This window comes from Patiria miniata, unplaced genomic scaffold (genome assembly GCF_015706575.1).
Source record: "Patiria miniata isolate m_02_andy unplaced genomic scaffold, ASM1570657v1 HiC_scaffold_9, whole genome shotgun sequence".
Taxonomy (NCBI): Eukaryota; Metazoa; Echinodermata; class Asteroidea; order Valvatida; family Asterinidae; genus Patiria; species Patiria miniata.
The window spans coordinates 24,699,124-24,714,887 of record NW_024037076.1 but is presented as its reverse complement, the minus strand read 5'-3'; the positions used below and the strand labels follow the sequence as shown (position 1 = coordinate 24,714,887).

Sequence of the window (15,764 nt, the reverse complement as noted above, 5' to 3'; positions counted from 1 at the left end):
AATGGAAACACATTAAAATAACTATTTGTGCATTTTACTGTATCACAGCCTTGAGCCTTGACAGAAAACTCTTTTTTTAGTTTGTGGAGCTATTAAGCACGAAACGCTGCTTAGCAAGTTTACGTGATAAGCGAGTATGTGTAAGTTGAGAACCAGCCTCAAGTCTGAAGACGGAGTGAAAGTTCTGCAGGATAACTGCACGGGGGATTAAAGACAAACTAATAACATAAACATCGCAAAAAAATAAAGTCCACACTCTTTGGAGGGGTCATCATTTTGAATCTGATCGTCTTATGATGAAGTCATTTATATACATGTAGACATTTTGGGAATTTTGTTAGCTACATTTTGATACCCCATTTGCTATTGACAACAGTTTATGAAAAATGATGCAGTTTGAAAAGTTGCAAGTTTAAAGATTACGCGAGGAGAAACTGCTAAGCGCAAACACACATGCACAGTGCCCGAACAAAGCGCAGTTAATTTGATTCGCGCTCTCCCATGCATGCAAGCAATGTGCGATCGACATTCCCTGCCGTTCATTGTCACACAGCAATTTCCACTCGCGTACTCTTTAAATTTGCAACTTTTCAAACTGCATCATTTTTCATAAACCGTTGTCAATCTTGGACGATTTTACAGTCTTTGGTAGCAAACGGGGTATCAAAATGTAGCTAACAACATTCCCCAAAGGCCTATAATGACGTTATCGTAAGACAATCAGATTCAAAATGATGACCCCTCCCTCCAAAATGTGGACTTTCTTTTTTTGCGGTGTTTATTTTAGGTTCAACAAAATAGTACCTTTCATATGAATCAATCTGGGCACGTGACCACTTTACACTAACAAGGCCCCCTTCAATGGAGAAACCATCGTGCATGTTATAAAAAGCAATGTCTCCATGACTGATTATCTGAACAAAAGCTAGCACAATGCTTTCGCCATGAAAGGGGGCCTCCGTGATAGAAGTGGTGGTGTTCTCGGATCGGTCTATACCTTAGCACAATATCGAGTTTATCCGGATCTCTTTTGGTGAGCTTCATTTTAATATTTCAGTAAACGACACTTTGAACAAAACTCTTAGATTATCAATGAATTATCTATAACAAACTCCAAAATGATACAATAAAAAATGTCACAACAAGTTAACAACGCAAAGTGGTCCAACAGGGAAATATTGCCAAAATTATGGAAATAATCACAAGTATAAAATTCAAACAATTAAAAAAACCCAGAAGTTTTGCAACTTCAGAATGACTTTGTTAATAAGAAGACTGCAACTTAATATGCAATATTGGCCATCAGTAATTTTTTAATCCAAATACCTAGGTGGCTTGGTTATGGTAATTGCCTCTGTGCACAAGTACTCCCTCAATAGTTAGGAAGGGAGAGTTGGGGGAGACCACTGGGAAGGACATTTGAACACATTGCTGACGACGCACGTCGCCTATGCGAAGGCACTACATACAAGATTGTGTAGTGCATAGTTGTGCGCACTTTGTGCGATACACGCGCAACCGGTACGCGCATGCGTTGCGTCCCCCCCACTGGGGCGCCATCTCCTGTTCGCACACGGAGTCAATAAGAGTGATAAATATGTGCGTTAATAATAATTATGTGCATATTAATGATTTCCTCCAAAACACTGGCCTGTTATTCTTCACTCACCTCTTACATCTTAAACCATGAATTTGTACTGATTAAAAAAAAAAGGACTTATTAACCCAAATTCCCTTTGAATTTTCTCGTCTTAATCCCCTAAAATCACCACTGTGCAGAAAACCAATGGCATAATCTTTATATTAATATGTTCAAGGCTACCCACTCCCCCCCCAAAAAAAGTGGCTAGGCTCCACCTCCACTTTCCTGAATTCTGAAAAATCCTGCAAAACATCTTCAGTTCCGTTCTGTTGGCTTCACATGAAGAAAGCAACACTGATGTCCAGTGCTTGCAATATCTTTTTTTCTTCAATGTTATATTTTTGTTTACTCAATATCCCGTATTTGCACAATATTGTTCTTGAGCAGGACATTTTACTGCAATATTTTCCCTCCAAACTAATGAGCATACCATGTACCCTTCATTGGCTCTCGGGAGTATTTCGCTTACAATGATCACTGTGCCTGGCTGCAGATTCACCGTGTATATTCATGCTGTAGATCGCTACACTCAACACCTTTTTGGCAGTTCCCTGAATTTTATAATATGGACTTTCTGCTATAACTAAAGGGTTGATATCGATGCACAGCATATGCAGAGCAGTACATATTTTCAGCGAATAAAACGATTACTTTGAATAATTTTCGCTTTCACCGTACTTGTAACGACTAATTTTGGGCGCTGAAAAGCCATGGGAATTTATAGCCTTTTTGAGATACGATAGACACGATACCAGGGCACTATTTAAAGTAGGTAAATTGGATAAATACGAGAGTAGTTTACAAACTCTAAATAGCGCCCTCATATTGTGTCCACCATGCACATCAAATATGTGAGGCCTTCTCGCAAAATGAGACGAAATTGGGAACAGGCCTTACTGGGCAAAAAGGAAAAACCAAATGAGGGTTTTTTTTTTCTTCGATTTTCAGATTTATTGATATTTGTTATCTTTGATATGTCTACCACACGTTTCAAGATAGAAAAAAAAGTCTTAAAAAAATGTGGAATGAAAGTGTTTTTAAGGAAAAACAACTTGCATCTTTCAGTTCCACAACTACTAAGCTTGAAACTTTGAAAACCTTTTTCTCAGGTTTTTACTTTTCTGTCAATAAATGCAAACTTCAAACAGCCATAACTTGTCAATGGAATGCCTGATTAAAGTGCAACAAACAGTATTGTAAGGATAATTGTATTCTCTTTCTTAAAACCTGCAAACCCTCATTTTTCCCTCTGCCCAGTTCTGTCTCATTTTGCCAAAACGCCTAACAAGCAGTTACTCACTATAGGACGGTGGGGTTTTGTTTTGCCGATTTTGAGAGTTTTATCATTCGTGAATTTTCAGGCCAATAATCACCTGTAAGAAGATACACAGGTTTATTCCAGGAATTTCTCTGTGATCCAAAACAGTCCATGCTGAGGTTGATCGTTAGAAGCTGCTGTTTCTGCTGCCGCACACGGTTGGCCCCAGCCACCTCACATGATGAAGACCTTCTCAACTTGGTCTATGGTGAATTTCTCTTTCGTCTTGGGGCAGATTACCACCCCGTTATTTTCTGCAGCCATATTTTTGAGGGACTGTGAAGAAAAGGAAAAAAAAGTAAACACCTAGTGTGAAACAGATATAAAACTGAAAAGAAAATGGATATTAATGTTGCACTGGTTTAACATTATTGACAGATGATAAAAAAGTGATATTTTAACAAGACAAATAAAGAAAATATAATTTTATACTAATTCTAGACTCATGCTGTTTCAAGTTTGCAAAAGAAATTCACAATCTCTCAAACTGAAAGCTCTGAAACTGAGCTACATTACGCAAGTTCAAGGAAAACTCAACATCAAAATTTACATCCCACAGCAGAAACACAATTATTCAATTGACCTATCGCCGTTTGCGAGTTAGCCACGCCCCTTAGACAACCTTATGGAATTGTTGTGCACTAAGTTTTGTTTGTCTAAGATTTTGCGCATTCCGCGTCTATTTGATTATCATGTTATTGGACCATATTTCACAAGCTGCGTTGACACGATTCTAATGCGATTCTACCGCGATAGGTCAATTGTAAGTCATCGGCAGATTATGTTTTTTTAATGAAATGTGTGCACTGAGCTAAAATCAACAAAATATCCACACTTTTTAAAATTGTGCTGCTATTTAACTTACTAATTCTCCGTATACGTATCCATTTGGAAGCATCATAGGTGGATTGTGTTCATTCATTATATTGCCTGCAGATCACAGGGAAAGAGAAACATTTCCAAACATCATTATCTTAAACCTTTAAAGTTTAAATCTTATATTTCAAAGTCGATCACTTGTTTTATTAGTTGGTGACGAGCCCATGTATAAGGTATAGACGCATCTGAGCACATGATCACTACATTTAACCATGGACAATACTTGCTTAAGCATAGACAATATTTGCTTTGCAGAAACAGGTCACCAGCCAAAATATATTACAATGTATACTGGTCGTGACTGGTTCTCTGCTGATTTCTGCTTAAAAACATAAATTTGCTAAGCAGCACTTTCTGCTTAGCAGCAAATTTGAAAGTTGGCCCCTGGATGACTGGGGAAACAAAGACACTCGTGAACTCTGACCCGAACTCATGAACTCTGACCTGAAATTGTGCAGACTAGCCTGGACTGGGCACAGTGTGCGTAGGGAAGGTTCCTGGCCAACTCGTTCAGGTTCTTACTGCATACTGGGCAATCTGCATTCTTGTTGCTGTCACTATAACAGTGCCTAGAAAGATGCGTTATAGTCAAGGAAAAATTTTACAAAATGATAATGGCAGTTTTAAGTTTACGTATTGACAACTTGCAATGGAAAAATAATCCACAATATTTTCAAATGCAGCTTTTTGTGGAAATGTAATAAACACCTAAAATTTGACATAACATCATTAATTATGCACGAGGACATGCCTTCTCTGTAGTATATCTGTGCACATGTGAATATTTAAATTATTTGACCCCATGCGATAGGTCATAAAGACAATGATGCAATGACCGTTCTCTGACTCTATATCTGAGTTGGGATGACATGAAACCAATACACAAATTCAAAAATCAGAAGTTGTTTTGAGGATGTCGGAACAAGGATACGGTGTTTTCATTGCAGCCAATCCCGCCTCTAGCGAGACCGTTAAGACAGGGGTAATGTTCAGTTGATACAACTTGTAGTTCTCCTCCCTGAATTGGTCCACAATCTGCTGCCAGCGATGACCGTCTAGTAGCTCCTTCAAGATCAAAAGATCAAAAGGAAGGATCAAACGGAAGGATCAAATGGAAGGATTAAGGCAAAAAAATGAAAAAACAATTGTTTGGTTTGGATAGTTTTCCTCTATTCATTTACCCATTTGTGCTTGTATTACATTGTATTACACTGTATGAATTCAAAACCGACAAAACTGGGATGGTTTGAGGCGGTAAAATGTTGCCCACTGGCTGCTGAGCCTTACCTTATAATGCGAGACGTCCGTGTCTGCTGGGAACGCCAGAAGACCCATGACCCTCTGGACTTCGGCTAGCTGCTCCCCCTCCAAGGAGCCGAAGAACTTGCGAGCGTGGCGTACCGCCTCCACGCGCTTGTTGAGCAAGATGAGTTCAATGAACTCCTGGGTTCGTAGGTTGAATTCAAGTGTGCTCTGCAGAAGACAAGGATTAAGGACAGGTGTCAGTCCTCAAAAGAACAAGTTTTGTTTTTCCCATTTTATACAAAGTTGAAAACTTAGGACAGAACCGTAAAACAGCGACTCTACATTCGATGAATCTGGTGAAATTACAGTCGGATATCGGATATTAATTTTTCAACAGCTTACAATATTTGTTTTGAACGAAAACAGATGTGGTTATTTAAATTTTGCACTGAAATTGTATTCTAAGTCAACAATAAAATTGACAGTCGGCACATGACAGCTTAAGCTTAAATACAACTAATTATTTCTGTCTTGGCAGATTTTGCGTCTTATTTCTCCCTCTTGGGAGTCTCACCTTTATTTTTCTAAGTTTGGATTTGTTGTCGTGGCACCAGTTTAGGCAGGATGATGTTTCTCGTCTTAGTAGCGACTCCTCCACTTCCTTGGCTACTAGGAATAGCTCTATATTTGTTAGTTCCTGAACCATGAAAAAAAGACAAAACGCAGACTTTAAATTTGAAATTGGCACAATCTCTTGGTGATATGAAAACTGTGCAAAAAACCTAGTGGAGGTCCCAATCTCTGCACATGTGCGGAAATCGAGGTGATATTTTTTTCTTGTATGCATATTCGCCATGAACAAGGCTAAAAGCCACTCCAGGTACAGGGCTACAAGAGAAATAAAAAGAGTAGGTACTCAGGAAAACATTCCTCTTGAAACAGGACAGATCATAGGTTGAAGGGGAACAAGCACCACGCAAGGAATTCTAAAGAGATGCAGCACGTTGGGAAAAAGCTATTAGAATATCCCTTTTTGTTCTACATTTGGGCACTGCAACAGTATATGATGAGAACAGGCGAACAGCCGGGTTTCTCTCTCAAACACTCTGATTGGAGGAAACAGGTTGGGCAGACTAGTTGAACAATGACCAGTCGAACAATGACCATGAAAATAAGGTGAATCAGATCTAGTATTAGGAACTTCGGCATCTGTATCCATAAAATTCAAATTCCAGTCTGGGACCCAGACTACCTCTATATTAGAATGCCTAGCACACTTGACGGCTGTGTCGTAGTAGCCAGCTCTCAGGAAGTACTCCACCAGCATACGATCCACTCGCTTCTTCTTCCAGTAGGCCAGGGCTGCACCTGTAGATCCCTCATACTCCTTGAGATGCTCGAGACGGCGCTTGACCACTCGGGCACTGTCCTCCTCTTGGGTGATAGACTCGTTAGCCTGTGGGGGGGGGGGGGGGGAGTCCATCCAAAGTGGTTTTATAGATGGTGTTTAGATCATGAAATTGGTGGAGAAAAGTTCACATGATTCATTTCTGAAGTTCATGTTGACCACCTAATGGACTTCAGGTAGGGCATTACTCAGATCTTCCACAGATTTCAAGCAAACTGGATTTGTATCAGTTTCTTTAAAATCAATGCTTGATTATAGAGCCTACCTTTCTTTTGAGAGCACTTAGCTTGTCCACCATAGAGTCTAGAATGTTAACCACTGTTCCGACGGTAGTCGACGTATTCTCCAAGCATTTCTCCAATTCGTTGTGAACCTTAATATAATACAGTAAACAAAAATGTTTGGATGTTTTTACTTTCATAGAGTTTTGGGTTCAATTCACAAGTTGGAAAAACTTTTACACAAGACCATCACAAGACCATCACAAGACCATCACAAGACCATCACAAGACCAACACATGACCAACACAAGACCATCACAAGATCATCACATGACCAACACAAGACTATCACCAGACCATCACAAGACCATCACAAGACCAACACAAGACCATCACAAGACCATCACAAGACCATCACAAGACCAACACATGACCAACACAAGACCGTCACAAGACCATCACAAGACCAACACAAGACCATCACAAGACCAGCATAAGACCAGCACAAGACCATCACAAGACCATCACAAGACCAGCACAAGACCAACACAAGACCACCAGAAGACCATCACAAGACCCTCACAAGACCCCCACAAGACCAACACAAGACCATCACAAGACCTCCAGTCTTAATTCAAGTCACAAGCTATTCAAATGAACTGCAACAAAGGCATTCCTTTGTCATTGTTTGTGCCCTGTTACTTGTGACTGGTCTTGTGAATGGTCTTGTGCTTGCTCTACAATTGGTCTTGTGTCTGGTCTTGTGATGGTCTCGAATACAACACTGACTCATCCAGGTAGCAAAATCTGTGGATAGTAAATCAAGCGTACCATATTTTGTTTGACTATTGTATGTGTTGGGCGCGATCGGTCAATGTGTGCAATCAGTCAATCGCATTGCGCTTTTGGTCGATCATGACGCTATCAGTCGATCGCGCTGCAACCACTCGAAAACCTTTTTTTTTCCAATTTACGGCCCTGTAGGATTTTTTTTATAGGTAAGCAAAGTCTGAGATATCTGTTATGATCGACCGATGGCGCAGCACGACCAACCAATTGCGCAGATCGACTGATCGTGCCCAACATGCTACATACCTGCATCACATGTGAGACTTCTCTGTCAATTGTCTTCTGGCAGTTGCGAAACTTCTTGTTCAGTGTTTCATATGGTACCTGTATTATAAATATTATTTAAAAATTTACATCAGCATGATCAGTGTTATTTTTCATTATTATTAGTGTTATCTCAGTGTTATTTTTACAAAATTTTACATTTTATTTAAAGCGTTTTAGTTCAAGATAAAAGTCATCTTTGACTTTGTCTGACATTCCTAGCCAGAGAAACAGACCTAGGCCTACCAAAATAAAAATCACAAAATCATAACCAAATCAAAACCAAAATTAAAACCAAATTTTAATGACCTGTTCAACATCACACAGCACTACCCAAAACATACAGTTTCATGATATGTGATATGACCAAACTGGCATAGCCATGTTACTTGTTACTTTTTTGTTAGCAAATATAAAATTCCGTAAGATTGATGACCCCAGAACTTACTCCTAGAACTATGAGGCTCCGCGTGAGCGGAGCTCACGCGGAGCCTCATAGTTCTAGGAGTACCCAGAACTAGGTGTGATAAATTTGACACAGATTGACACATTTTCCTGACAAACCCAACCACGCTAATGTACATGGTATGACCCCAATTCACGGGCTAAAATACTGCTAACATAAAGTAACACTGCAGTAACAATCGTCACTTTCACTGCTGCTGGCTGTGACAGCGCCACATTGAAATGACACAGCACTTGAATTTCGAGATTGTTTTGCGACTTGACCCACCAGCTCCACCACTGTTTTTGGCGATACTGGCCAAGCATTATGGTTTTTAAAAGAGTCATCTGCATTCCTCAGTTACTAGACGAACGATCAGTGACTCAGTATTGCTTCTAATGCCCTCTTTATATGGAAAAAGCTCTAAAATACCTTCAATGTTGCGTGTTCCAGCGCCTTCAAGTCAGCCATTTTTGATAATGAATTATATACACGGCATTGCTCACTGTACCTTCGGATGAGTCCAGGCACCAGACGCACTAGACACCGACTAAATCAAACCAGACACACAAACAGATCTGAACAAACAAACAGTGCATAGCAATACATTACATTCTCTTGGCATTTAAAGAAACAAACGACAAAAACAAATAAACACAAAACGACAACAAATGACAAACCAACAGTTAATTGAGTGGGATGATACACAAACTCAGTACCACTCATTAAGATTAAGAAATTACCGACAAACCTAAAACATGTAGCAGGCTAAGAATTTATAAAATGATGGGGAAAAGATAGACAGATGGCCAGAAACTTGAACAAAGATTATAAATTAAATGCACAAAAGCCGTATCCGCACAAGTAATGAAACAAACTGACAAACTGAATTGAATGGGAATTCGGGGGGGGGGTGCTAACTTTAAAGGAAAATTAAAACTAAAAAAAAAAACTTTAAAAAGTAAAAGAAACAAAAGGTAGCACAGCGTTGTCTTGGGATATGTTTTCACTAATTAATGTTCTACTTAAGCATCAAGTAAAATGCGTATGCGTGGATTATAATGGTTTTTTTCTGGTGCCGGAAAAGTTTTCAGTAAACGATCGGGCTCACTCAAGTTCCTTTTTTTCGCGATTGCTACCGTCAGGTGGCGCTGTTTAAATTTGCCATTCTTATAGCTCCATGGTCAGATTGACCCGATCTTGGTCTATATCTGCACAGTCCTTTTCCGGGTCAAAAATGACACTTTTCTGGATCAAAATGATATACAAAAATGCAAATTTTGACCTGGAAAAGTGTCATTTTGACCAGAAAAGTATTATTTTGACCCGGAAAAGGCCGTGCAGATATCTCTCAGATTCTGGGTCAATTTCTGACCCGGGTTAGTACCGAGGCTGTGTTCAACGGTGTGAATTTGTAGCATTGTTTTTAAAAACGTTTCGGAAAACTGTGAACCAAATGTCAGAAAAAAAATCAAACAATACTAAAGGAACTTTTCTTATCATCACATCTTGGCCTATTTTTACAAGGCAGGCCAGGGTTCACTGAGATTGTAGCGCGGATCCAGGTTTGGCCCAAGATCAAGTTGAGAGGAGCTGTATAGCTGCCGAGACGGGGGGTTAACAGGCTGCGTTTTTCTGCATTATTTGCCATTTCTGACACCCAAAGAGGGTTTAAAGCCCCTACCCCGCCCCTTAGATCCGACACTGTAGTCTTTTAATAGAGGTGTGCTTAAATCACTAGAAAAATCGGAAATTTCTGAACTTCCCCGTAATGACTTGCGAGGGCGCCTCTTTGAACACATACGCAAAAGGGATCAAGTTTGTTTCTTCAGAATTACAGACCCTTGTTAATAATCTTCTCGGTTTGTTTTCGTAAATCGTAAAAAATCGTAATTGGCCTTAAAACGTATAAAACAAATAGCAAAGAAGAGAACTAAAAACCTGATTAAAATTACCCCGGCCAAATTCGTCACTTCCTTCGATATTACCATAACCCCAAGACCCTATGGTACAGACCTTTATTTTGAAGGAAGAAGTGTTCGTTTAAAGGGAATGTACATCATTGGCTTTTGCTGTAATTTTCAGAAATGAACTATTTGAGAGGTTAGTATAATAGATCAAATATTATTACACTGACATTTTTGAAGTTTGGTGTTCGAAAAGGTTGGAAAAACCAAGAAAACAAAAATGTTCAAGTAGTCTGGTTCCCTGACTCCACAAAAGATAAAATGGATCAATTTATAGATGATAGAAAATTGTAAGGCAAGGGAACCAGTCTAGCTGGCCTGCACCCGTTCATGAACATGTAACCAATAGCAAACCAAATTTGGACTGAAAAAAAGGTAAATTTGGAGCAGTAGTTGAAAAATAGTTTGGTTTTTCCAACGCTGGTCGGCCGACCACCGTTGGAAATGTTTACCAAAATACCATTTTCTTGAAAATGTCTTCACACCAGGTGCCATAATTTTACAAGATGCTTGAGACTGTCATTTACCAACATCCTAGTAAGGTATTTCGTAAATACTTGGTAGTTTTTTTTTCTCGATGTTTGCAAATGTTGCATATTCCCTTTAATTATGGTATTCGTCAGGCGCAGCAGGGTCACGGCATTTGAAAGACCTAAAAAGGGAATATCCACTTCATTTCCAAGCTGAAAGTCGTGGATTCGAATCCATATCGCCCTAGCTTGTGTACCCTGTGAAATCTCACACGAAATCATCAGGCGCACTGAAGTAGCACCCCGGCCCCCTAGCCCTCGGCCTCCATGATGGCCCCCTCGCAGCTCTGTGGATGAGCCTGTGGCGGCGGCCCTCAAATGGAAAATATACTTGCTACATGCTGGCAGGAAACAAGGAAAAATATTTAGATTACTTTTAACACGCCACACGCTCGTGTAAAAATGTAAGGTAAATGTTGACGTGATTGATATCCACTTAAAAATAAAAAGGGCAGGAACACCTCAATGGGAACTTTGTTTTTATTGATAAAAATAACAAGGTTATTTTATGTACTCCCAATTTAGACATCTGTCACTGCAATTTCTTAGCCCCCCCCCCCCCAATCCGAAACCCCAACCGGACTTGGTAAATAATGAAAATCCTAATAGTCTCGACGCGACCTGTTCGCCCACCAATATCCGGATCCCTAAAAATGCGCTTATTTCAGTTAATTTTGTATATGGTCCGAACGTGATTCATCCAATCCATAAAATTGGTTCAATTTTCTTTCACAAGTTGTCAGATGCTTGCTTTTTCAAACCCATTCAACCATGATGACATGCCGCTGCCGAAATGTCACTTTCAAAGTTTCATCACAATTACTTTGGGGGCCGGGGTAAAATCATGGATGAATAAGAACGAAAAAAATGTATGTATTATCAAACAAAATTGACATTATTATTTTTTTTCGTCGCATCTCATCCTTCAATAAACCTCCACCACAAAAATAGGCAACCATTTGATGTGATTTGAAAATTATAACGGTCGAAAGTTCACCGGATGTTTTTAATATGGCCAGGCTAATTTTGTCACCCGACGCTGTGTTCGCGGGAGGAGCTAATTCTGGTACCAACCATCCGTTGATCATACGCGCTAATCCATCCGTGTCCCACGGTGTCCTATAAAGGTCTTTGTGTGAAAGACGTGGTTTGGACGAACGCAGAACGGTACACATCGTTCGTAGTTGGAAACAAAGGTTTTTTTTAAACTGTAAATTGTGCGGACTATACAACAACAAAAAATTGAAAAATCATTACTATGCTTATTTATTTTTTCTTTGAAACTAAACTGTAACAGGAGGTGCCGGTTAGTCAACTTTGTGTCGAAAGAAACCCTGTTTTTAATTGAAATAATAATAATTCCCAATTAATTCTCAAGAACAAGTAGGGGCCTACTCTTGAGATGAAAAGAATTCCAAGCAGCAAATATTAGAAGCGAGCAGTTATTAATAATGCTGAGAGAAAATAGTGTGTTTATGGTCACCCGCCCTAAAAATTATCCAGGTAGGTAGGAAATTTATTCTGTTTTAAAACTTTTTTATATTTTGTCTGTCGGTCCTTTCTACTCACTTTGTTTATTGTAACATTATTCTGTCTAATTAACCAAAACAGATACAAAAGTCACAAAAGGAAGACTTTTTTTCAAAATATACTTCATTTTAAATTTTTGGCCAAATATGGAAATAAAAAAAATGTGTGGTCTGCACTTTGACCAAAAATAAGTCACATAGGTGGAAGGCATTTTTATTTTTAAAATTTACTTCATTTGAAATTTTTGGCCAAATGAGGCAATTATAATTTCGAGGTACCGTAGAAGTTGAGTACATGATACCATTTTTTAAGGCCTAAACTATTTGTTTTTCTCTTCAAAGTTTTTGAGAACGGCTGCTATTTTCGTCTCCATCCCTACCAAATGCTCAAATCATATGAAACGATCCTCTGACGTCAACTAAATTAACTGTACTCAATAAACAATCGATAAACAATTATTTACTAAAAAATAATAATACTGAACTTTTAAAAATTGAATCTGGTCGATATAAATCGCAACAACCCATCATGGCTCATCGAGAACACCGTATTCAATTCTAACCCCAACGTGCACGCATGGGCTTAGCAAAGTGCATGCATAATACACGCATTGGGTACCAAAAAGACTCAACGAGCAGTTTGTGCACATTGGAATACAAAATGAGAAAGCACTAGTACCAGCGCCATCGTATCTGCACTACGTGAGGGCAATAATTCCATTCCACCGGCCAGCGGTTTTCTTGCTTTTTTCTTCGCCACCATCGTGGCTTTGACCCACTTGTATGCGTGGGACCGTGGAGGAATATTCATGACCGTGCCCCTGTGGAAGAAGGAGAGAGAGCCAGTTCGCCAACGCCTCCGTCACCAGTGAGGCAGAGAAGAAAACCAAGGCTCGACGGCCGAAGAAGTGTTGGGAGTTGGGACCAGTTGTGAGATCGCGATAGGAGATAGTTGTGGTACCGTTGTGTGTGGTGTATACGTGTGTGCGCTCGACCTGAACCCTTTCCACGCACGGTAAAAAAAGAAAGCAAAAACATCAAGCGTGGCTTGTGTGTCCTAAAAAAACACAACAAAATAACCCACACACCACCACACCGTGTGGCCGTTGGCGTTTAGTCGACGGTGTCTTTGTTCGACTACATTGATAAAAAGGTGAGTTCTCTGGTATTTTCTCTGTGGTTCCCGTTACGTTTTTGGTTTTGTTCGCCGTCTTCCAATGTCGTTGTCTGGGCCTGAAAAATTGCCGCCCGTTTTGTTGGTGGAGTGAAATTAATTCGGTGCATGCACTCTGCGTAAATGGCGTTGTGTTAATGATGATCGGTCCCACTCCCAGCAAAAGTTAATCAAATTTTTGCTCTGGTACGTTGCCGCTGCCTCTATATGGTCAGATATGATTTTTTTTGCGTGTGTTCGCACAGCGGGAAAGTTGTGATGGCGGCTGAGTTATTTTTTTTCAATTTACGGTGGAGGGCATTGGCTGCTTTGGCATTGTTTTTAATTTCCAAATAGTGACCAGTCATGCCAGCGCCAGCTTTGATATTTCTCCCAATTCTGGAGCCTAGGTTGCAACATACAGTAGTGATCCTAGGATTTGTCCAGTCAGCCATTTGATAAAACTACAACATGTACATAATTCGTCATTTAAATTGTGGTTATAAATATAATTTTTATTGATTACTGACATTGCCTGTTTTTATCGTGATTTTTATGTTTAAAAAAAGTTCAAACGGAGTTTGTTTTGTGGTATATGTACATGTACCGTTGAAAAGGGTCAGTGCACACATCATGCGTGTGTGCACTTTGCATAAAATAAACATTGCATGAGAGTGGACTATCTGGAGATTTTATTTTAATAAAATAAGAGAATTTGAATAAAATAAACGAAGGAGAAAAGAGGCCTTTATACTTGAATGAAAAAAAGCGCGTCACCATCTTGAGGGTAGTGTAGGCCTATACAAGTTTACAAATTACACCATGTATAATATACTGGTACCAAAAATAAATGATACACAGTTTTGTATGGAGTAAAAAATCGCCAATTTCGCCATCTTTATTATTTTTCTTTGGATATCTAAATGAGACTGATGGCTGGCTCTTTACACACAAAGCATGTCGTTTAGTAAGGGCACCCATACCCTGCTTAATCACCAGCTTTGATTGTCTTCTCTTGCTCAAACAAGATGTTATTCTTTACAAAACAACGTTACCAATTAAGACTGGTTGTGGCCTCGAGTTACCGCGTATGTTATGAATACTTGAAACAACACAACAGAAGGAAGCAGGTTAGACTTGTTTCAAGGCTTCCTGACTAATTATATATTGTTGAGCTGAATCTTTGCAGCTGATCACAAACGTAGCCCTCTCCCCCAAAAGCAACATGAGCAAAGCACAAATAGCCTAGCAATGTTTCAAAACTTTACTGGATGGTTCAGCTGACAGTTGTAATGTGTTAAAAAAAAGAGAAGAAACAGGCCTACAAAATGAAATGTAATGTATTAATATGTACATACACCGGTATGCAAGAGTAAAATTGAATTATATTGGGGTGTCAGGATGCTACAAAATACATGAGTATTGTATGACATTATCTTTTGTACACTGGTTTTGACTTCCCAGTTTTGCTTACAACTTTGGATTTTGAATAAGGATGTCCGGAGCTAGATTTCTTTATGCCAGTAATACACAGAAATGAATGCATGTAACCCACATAATACATGTACCTTTTCCGTATCGCATCCTGGTTTAACAATAACATACAGAAATTATATGAAAAAATTAAATATGGGGAAAGTGAATTTTATGTTCATTGGTACAGTACATGTACAATACATTATACCTCAGTACTACATGTACATGTTGGGCCATTAACAATGCATGCAGTCACAGTACATGTGCACAACAAACCTACATGTGCATGTACCTGATTTGCATATGATGATACACTTCTCAAAGCATCGGACCTACAAATTAAAGTTAAAGACACAGTACAAATTTTTTTTTTCATGGAATGAGGGCTCAACTTGGAGTTAAATTCATTTTCTTGGCCAGTTTTAATTGACTCAGTATTTTAGGTGAAGTAAAAGGTTGCAAGTAGGGCTGGCTTTGTGTTGCTTCCTTGTAGTACTTATTAAAAATAATCTGCAGCCATTCATGTACACCACAACTGAGATTATGCAACCAAATACATGTACATTTGTACATGTACATGTGTGAAGCACCAAACCACCTCAAACCCAGACTACAGGTAGCATTATTCAGTTCCTTCTAATCCCTCTGCATCATGCATTGAATTGCATTCTTTCTACACACGTATGCAAGGACTGTACAGTATGTATGTACACATGTACTCCAGACACCAGTATATTTGAATACAGGCGAATTGTACGAGGATCGAATCAAAGGCAACCGTACACACCACCGGTTCATCGGAGTTGCATTCATGGGGAAAACAAGAGGCCGACCCTGC

At 39.3% G+C, this 15,764-nt stretch overlaps 2 protein-coding genes across 5 annotated transcripts in view; one reads left to right on the top strand and one right to left on the bottom strand.

Moving 5' to 3' along the window:
• Window positions 1-764: 764 nt before the first annotated feature.
• Window positions 765-8,808, bottom strand: LOC119720651 (E3 ubiquitin-protein transferase MAEA-like). The gene is made up of 10 exons (XM_038190436.1): window positions 8,704-8,808; window positions 7,809-7,886; window positions 6,758-6,865; window positions 6,337-6,540; window positions 5,659-5,781; window positions 5,127-5,312; window positions 4,771-4,904; window positions 4,284-4,408; window positions 3,826-3,890; window positions 765-3,236 (listed from the first exon to the last, which is right to left on the bottom strand). The coding sequence occupies exons 1-10, from the start codon at window positions 8,740-8,742 to the stop codon at window positions 3,135-3,137; spliced, it is 1,164 nt and encodes a 387-aa protein (XP_038046364.1). The 5' UTR covers window positions 8,743-8,808; the 3' UTR covers window positions 765-3,134.
• Window positions 8,809-12,894: 4,086 nt separating this feature from the next.
• The window catches only part of LOC119720650 (C-terminal-binding protein 1-like), a 51,989-nt gene continuing 49,119 nt past the window's right edge, over window positions 12,895-15,764 (top strand). For 3 of the 4 annotated variants that reach the window (XM_038190431.1, XM_038190430.1, XM_038190432.1), the window contains exon 1: window positions 12,895-13,450. The gene's annotated coding sequence lies outside the window, so the exon portion shown is untranslated. The remainder of the gene's footprint in view (window positions 13,451-15,764) is intronic. The other variant, XM_038190433.1, reaches the window with a different exon arrangement.

Excerpts from the sequence above, each read along its gene's own strand:
- LOC119720651 (XM_038190436.1), bottom strand. The coding sequence starts at position 8,742 with ATGGCTGACTTGAAGGCGCTGGAACACGCAACATTGAAG. Across the intron at positions 7,887-8,703 it reads TGGAACACGCAACATTGAAG|GTACCATATGAAACACTGAA; the intron begins GTATTTTAGAGC and ends TTTATAATACAG. Across the intron at positions 4,905-5,126 it reads CGGACGTCTCGCATTATAAG|GAGCTACTAGACGGTCATCG; the intron begins GTAAGGCTCAGC and ends TTGATCTTGAAG.